At 37.7% G+C, this 7067-nt stretch overlaps 1 protein-coding gene across 1 annotated transcript; it reads left to right on the top strand.

Moving 5' to 3' along the window:
* The first annotated feature begins 2183 nt into the window (after nucleotides 1-2183).
* Nucleotides 2184-6488, top strand: LOC140169511 (gamma-aminobutyric acid type B receptor subunit 1-like). Its single transcript, XM_072192772.1, has 5 exons — nucleotides 2184-2201; nucleotides 2506-2648; nucleotides 5027-5219; nucleotides 5967-6149; nucleotides 6389-6488. The coding sequence occupies exons 1-5, from the start codon at nucleotides 2184-2186 to the stop codon at nucleotides 6473-6475; spliced, it is 624 nt and encodes a 207-aa protein (XP_072048873.1). The 3' UTR covers nucleotides 6476-6488.
* The last annotated feature ends 579 nt before the right edge of the window (nucleotides 6489-7067 follow it).

Below are 7067 nucleotides of genomic sequence, written 5' to 3'. Positions count from 1 at the left end.
AGTAGCCAGCCTCGTCTCGAAACTATACTAACTTGCGACTTTACGCTCATTCTGTGGTAGCAGGTCTCATATTACTAATTTACATTGGATGTTTAGAGCATGGTGGCCTAGCGGAACGGGCACTGACTCATAATCGGAAGTTTGGGGGTTCGAGCCCCGGCGACGCCATTGTGTTGTGCCCTTGAGTAAGGCACTTTATATCGATCACTCCTCTCCACCTAGGTGTTTAAATGGGTACCTGCATTCTTAAATGCTGGGAAGGTAACAGACTCGCTGTAGAGGAGGTGTAGCGATCCCCCTATAGCAACATTGCATGGAGGAGTTTGGCCCAATCGCCAATGAAAGAGAGATGGGCACTCCGATCACTGTTTATACAGGATCGTCTCCTTTACCTTTTACCTTACATTGGATGTTTAAAATGTACTCCATAAGTTCCTTAATCCAATGATTAGGTTCCCTCCCGTGACAACGAACTTAATTAAAGGTGCATTTCGTGATCATCATCCCCCCTTAGGCTACTCAAAAAAACAAAAAAACACGTTGAGATTTTGATACCACTGAAACCACAAAAGACACTCGTCAGTTATAGTCATCCTTGCTGTTCAACAACCTGATAATTTTAGATTATTCTGAAATATACGTTTTGTTAATTGAACTTTGGTTTCTCATTTGACACCATGTTCGTGAAAATCGAACAAGAATTGACCAAGATATGCGCCTCCAAACCTCACCTCACCTCACCTCACCTCACAGGCTGTGTCACCCACTGTCGGATGTAGCCCTCCTCAAGTAACTTCCATTTGCTTCTGTTCTGTGCTTCTCTTGCCCAGGTTGTACCCAGATAGGATGTGAGATCATCACGCCATCTTTGTTTATTGAATCGTTAAAATTGCAACTTTTGATTTTGGAGTTTGTAGTAAAAAATTGCAAATAATTGGTTTATTGAACATTGTAATACTGACATGCAGTTATGTGTAACTCGCAAATTCATTGTCCGAGTCATCAATCCAAACTGACATTTTGAAAAAAAAGAAGCTTTGTTCGTGGATATTTGAAGTGACCATACCCTAAAAGAGGATGCAAGAATCAAACATTTTCATGTTACCCCTACATGACACAGACTTACCACACACATAGTCATAATGCATAATGATTTTCCTTCGTAGATCAAGACGTGGATATTGTGCATAGGGTTTACATTGGCTTTTGGTGGACTATTTCTTAAGACATGGAGAGTACATTTAATATTTCAAAACAAAACAAAGAGAATGCGGGTAAGTTAAGTATACTATAATTATAGTAACGCTAAAGGGCACGTAGGTAAACAAACTTGATCGAATAAGGTACATTTTACATTTTAAAATTGGTTTCCTTCGGTGTGATTTAACTCCATCAGCCCAGTTTCTATAATTTTCTGTCTGTTTTAATTAGTACTTCATTCACGTAGTTGATGCCCGAGAGTTGATGGTGGCTTGTTTAGGATTCTTGCAAATAGAGACGCAATTTTGAACGGAATTAAATCTTAAAGTGTCTAAAAATAGAGCAAATAAATTGCAAACTCAATTTAATCATCTTCAACATTGACCTATAATTATACAGAAGTGGCGGTACGATAACCTTATTGGCGGAGCTGTTGGTATGATAATGTTGTCCTCCAGTTCAAAATAATTGATTATGTTAACGACTGAAGTGTGCCGTTTGTTCTAGCCTGTATGGTTGCAATACAAAATGTACATTTCATAAGAAGAAAAGAAGATAAAAACAACAAAATGGTGCTTTTCTAGAATATTTTGTTTACTAAAATCACGGTTGTCATTTGTTTTTAGATATTCAATTCGCATCTCTTTGTCATTCTGGGAGCCTTAGTTGCGTTTGACACAGTAATACTAACGTTTTGGACGACATTAGATCCATTACAAAGAAGAGCAGTGCAGTTACATGATGTGGTAAGCTGTGGTAGTTACTAACAATGACTAACATGGGCCGTAAAACAATTAACAAGACACTCCTAACACATTCATCCTCAATGCGGACACAAATACATCATGTAGCCATTGAGAAGAGTAATTTTAATGCATTAAACCATTAGATTGACCTCGTGCGTCTCAGGTAGCCGGTGTTTAATATATCATGATGTAATGTAGTAAACAAATTCAGTCCAAGTTCCCGAAAGATATTTCAAAATGCATGAGACGTTTGAGGTAAGTGCACATCGGACAACTAACCCGTTGGATTTGTCACGTGATAGACGGTTAGAGTATCGTCTTGATGTCCCGGTCCCATGTATGAAATAAGTTAAAGCGGAGTCTCATGCATGGTACATTGGCATCAACATGATTCCTAGTCGTCTATCACGTGACCAGTCTAACGGGTCAGTTACCTGATGAGGTCATGAGTTCCAAACGCAACGGTGCAAATTTGCAAGAAAGTAAATTTCAGTATTAGATTTATTTGCACAATTCTGTTTTAACTACTGGATGACTAAGAACACTCACTTATTTACAGATTAATGTTGAAGAAGACACAATTACATCTCGTACGGTATATGAATGTCAAACAACGTACAATAAGTATTTATGGGTTACAATTATATTTGTATGGAAAGGATTACAACTCGTATATGGCGCTAAATTAGCCTGGGAAACTAGGTGAGTGCATGGAAGATGTAAGGCAACAGAAACAAATTAGTTCGATCGACCATCGATGAATGGTCGATCCTTAATATCTATGAAATCAATTAATTTACTATTGTTAATAATTGTGATTGGCCAATACAAATTTAGCATTAATTCTGATTAATTAGTTGATAGTTCATTAATAACAAGCATCAAAACTACATCGACGGTCGATCCAAAGATCGAACAAATTTGTTTCGGGTGCCTAAAGTAGAGAAAAATGTTTTGTCTTTAACTGCATATCCAGACAACCAAAGGTCAATAATTCGGGCAATAAAATCATATTAAAATGTCCACAAAATGTCTTGATCTTATTTAATTATCTTTGCTTGCCATCTTTGCTAACAATCAAAGTAAATTGCGAAGGCACCATGTCATGCAGTAGGTCTGATTAACTTCTGCAGAGAGGGAATATGATGAAAATTGTATATGCAATGCTTACGCTGGGTCCCTAACTGTGGAGATGTTTGGACATTTATAAAAATATTTTTGTACTATACTCGTGATTGATTTTGTTTAACTGAAGAAGTACATCTTATAGAGGTTCAACTTGGTCTGAAGCTGGTGCTGAAAGACATGCCAGATGAATGATCTAAAAAGTCAAATTGATCAGGGACGCAACTTAGGTTTTTTATGGCACCCGGATAAGTATTGTGCCCTTCTTGAAGATATAAGGGGTGAAACATCCAATATGCTCACATAATAACTTTAACTGAACAAATTGCGCGCAAATCGTTTGCAAATTTGCACAAAAATGTTACAAATTTGTTAATAATCAAGGTGAAATTTTGGCCTTAAACAATCTGAACGGTCTCATAATGATTATTTTGGTTGCAATGCGCGCGATAATTTCGACTTCCACTGTTTGTGGGAGGCACTGCATCGATCGATTTAAGAAATAAAGGGTAATGCATTATCCTTTACACGCAAATAATGTGTCCGAGGCAATAAAAACGTAAATAATGGGTGAGGCGCAGCCGAACCCATTATTTACACGTATTTACTGCCGAGGACACATTATTTGCGTGTAAAGGATAATGCTGCACCCTTTATTTCTATTCTATTACCACAAAATAGTGCGATTTAAAGAGAAAATATCACATTTTTTGCCGAAATAATTTCAAGTTATTTTCTTCAAGGTAGAGCGCCTATTGCAGAACGCGTAACCAAGCGTAATGATTTGCATAGAATGCGTAACGACGCTAATAATTATATTGCATCCCGCTTTGCTGTGCGCTGTGATGCGAGAAGAACATAAAGTTCGTTGCCCTAGCCACTTTATTGCTAATTAATGGTCTTTCACGTGACGCGTTTCAACAAATCACAGTGCGCGATTTTGAATAATGGGTCCTGGGGTAATTATGTATAATCATACATATCAGTCGATTCGACACCCCTCCTACATGGTGCCTGGGTCGTGTGTCCCCTACTACCTACGCCCACCATACTGCAGTTACTGTCCGTTTTCCTATACACAATACACAGTGCTCTTTCCCATTGACGCGTGACCTCTACAAATAGCCCTACGTTAAAAGTATGGGGATATGACTAGTTAACGTCGCTGTGTGAAAAATAACCGGCCAATATTAAAAGTACTCTTCTAAAGTTCTAGAAAATATAGTTTTTAACATGTCCTAAATTTTTAGCTAATTTAGATGTTTGGAAATATTCGTACTTTGGTGTTTTAGTTAATGTTATAGGTAATAGTACATTGCCTAGTTAACGTCGCTGTGTAAAAAATAACCGGCCAATATTAAAAGTACTCTTCTAAAATTCTAGACAATATAGTTTTGTAACATGTCCTACATTTTTAGCAATTTAGGTGTTTGGAGAGGGTCGCACCTTTGTGTTTTAGGAAGGATATGTAAACGACAGATAACACCAAAAATATGAAGAAATTATTTCCAAACCGTGTTAAGTCAACAATCATTATGTTGCTCATTTTCAAGAATGCTGGTTTACAAAAAGCAGGCAATTGTCTCATTTCGTGAACAAAGCTACACATACCATTGTTTCCTTTCGTTTCCTTTATAATCGGTTACCCAACTGAAGCTATAATACCAGCTTTATTGCGATATCGCACATGAAAACAGACACTTGTGCACAACCAGAGAAGATCCGATTTAATCAGTTGAGCTGTTTCAATGAGTGTTATCTTGGTTTAATAGCTTTTAATGGGGTTAAGTCATGCAAAGGTCGAGATGAATTCTACTGTATACATGACTGCATCATGCGAGACCATAACTGATGTACTAGTAGATGAAGATGATGAAAAAGATGTAGCATTGATTTAAATCGCATAATATGCTGTGTACTACAGATTTTTCATTTACATTTCTTCACTTTTGCAGAAAAGTTAGCGTACCCGAATTGAATGACAGCAAATACATTGGCTTGGCTATCTACAACGTGGCTATTCCTACAGCTATAGTGGGACCATTAGCCAATTTTCTTGGTGGAATGCCAGCGTTATCGTATATACTCAACTCCAGCTGTATTATATTCTGTACCACAGTAACTTCGTGTTTAATATTTCTTCCAAAGGTATACATAAATTAGGGGTTCATTCATATATTTTCATGACTAAACGGTTATTTAGTCATGAAAATATATGAATGAACCCCGTTCATACATACGAGAACATTTTGTGATTCTAATTTCATCAAAATAATAACAAAAATTTACAAGTAACATTATTAAAAAACATGATTTTCCTTCATTCTTCCTACCCGGCGATCTCACATCCGGGACACCGGGCATAAACGCTGTTTATGCCCGGCTCTCGACCAATCACGCGGGCTGTTATATAGCGTGTACGTATGAATCGGGTGATTCCACACGGGAAGCGGGATAAAAGGCATTCCTGGGATGCATTTTAATGTGATCTCCTCGCATCATGAGCGTCCTACAGGCACACGACAGTGCGTTATGAGCGCCCTACAGGCACACGACAGTGCGTTATGAGCGCCCTGCACGCACTGTAACGCACTTACAAAAACGCACTATTCACTTATTCTAGCAGTTTCTTTTTGTGCTACGGTTGAAACCCAATAGAAAAGGGGTATATTGTCAATCTAGGGGCCAGAAAACGAGACCCATATTTACGGCACATCCTTGTATGATCATTTGGCGTGAGTACACCCCGGGACTACTTGGTAAGATAACACTTAGGTACCATGTAGGGTACCCCATGAATCAATTCTAGGCCCGCTGCATGCTGACCATACACAAAGAACATGTCATTACATTATAATCTAAACCTAGTTGAAAGTTTGTTTTTTCTGTATTCAGGTAATTCGAGTATTAACAGCCGATCCTAACGATACAAATCTTCAAATCAACACTATTGCCAATGAAAGCCTCAGTCGAATGCCGAACTCAAATAGAGTCGCACCCCTAGCTAATGGAAATCCAACTAACCGGGATCAAGCGTCCAGCAGCGACAGAGCAGGTGTAAAGCAGCTCTTAAAAGAGGTATGAATTAGATGATAAGAAAAAGATACTTCGTCTTGAAGTTGACATGAAATTGAGATTTAGCCACTTTTTTTTCTTTTTTCGGATAATTCAAATTATGTAGTTGTCAGCGAAAATCTTTAAAGTGTGCGGAGGGCTGTGAGTTGGCTCATGTACTATAAATCACCAAATCTATTTTTATTATTTTTAGTCTTCACACCTTCTCATTAACATGGTTTTGATCTTGATTTTGAATACAGAAAGACGAACAGATATCCCAACTTAAGAAAATCAACGAAGAGCTACGTCAAACTATCCAACAGCGTGGAAACATGGGGAATTTATAATTGGAAGGATATTGCAAATTTTCGTTTTTTTACTATGTACTTGTAATTGTTTTAATATTCTTCACAAACTTCAAAATACGTTGGTTGATTACTTCAATGTGCTCCCAGCTTGAGCTACGTAATTGTAGCAGCGTAATATGTAAAAAGGAGCCGATTTCAATACCAAAAATAGTGACGACTTTTCTAACATCAACTGCGGATTGTGGATGGGATTGCATTGAACTCTGCTCTCAACCTGGAAACATTTATGTATTACCATAAGCTACGCGATAATAGTACATGTACAACATGAAAAAGGAGCCGATTTCAATACCAAAATCAGTGATGACTTTTCTAACTTGTGGTTTATGGCTGAGATGATTTAAACTACACATGTGCTCAAGAGTATATACGTGAGGATAGTGCAATATATGAAAATGAGCCGATTTCAACACTAAAAGTTGTACATACAGTGATGACTTTTCTAATTTGTGGTTTATGGCTGCGATCACATTGACTCAGGGCTGAATTTACCACAGACAGGACACAATGGGTTTATGCCTATGATACGATCTAGGGGGTTGCAATTTTAAGAGGAAACAAATAAAAATAA

The sequence above is a fragment of the Amphiura filiformis genome, chromosome 14, assembly GCF_039555335.1.
Source record: "Amphiura filiformis chromosome 14, Afil_fr2py, whole genome shotgun sequence".
In the NCBI taxonomy this organism is placed as follows: domain Eukaryota; kingdom Metazoa; phylum Echinodermata; class Ophiuroidea; order Amphilepidida; family Amphiuridae; genus Amphiura; species Amphiura filiformis.
The sequence above is the reverse complement of the archived record's forward strand: the minus strand, read 5'-3'. Positions and strand labels throughout refer to the sequence as shown.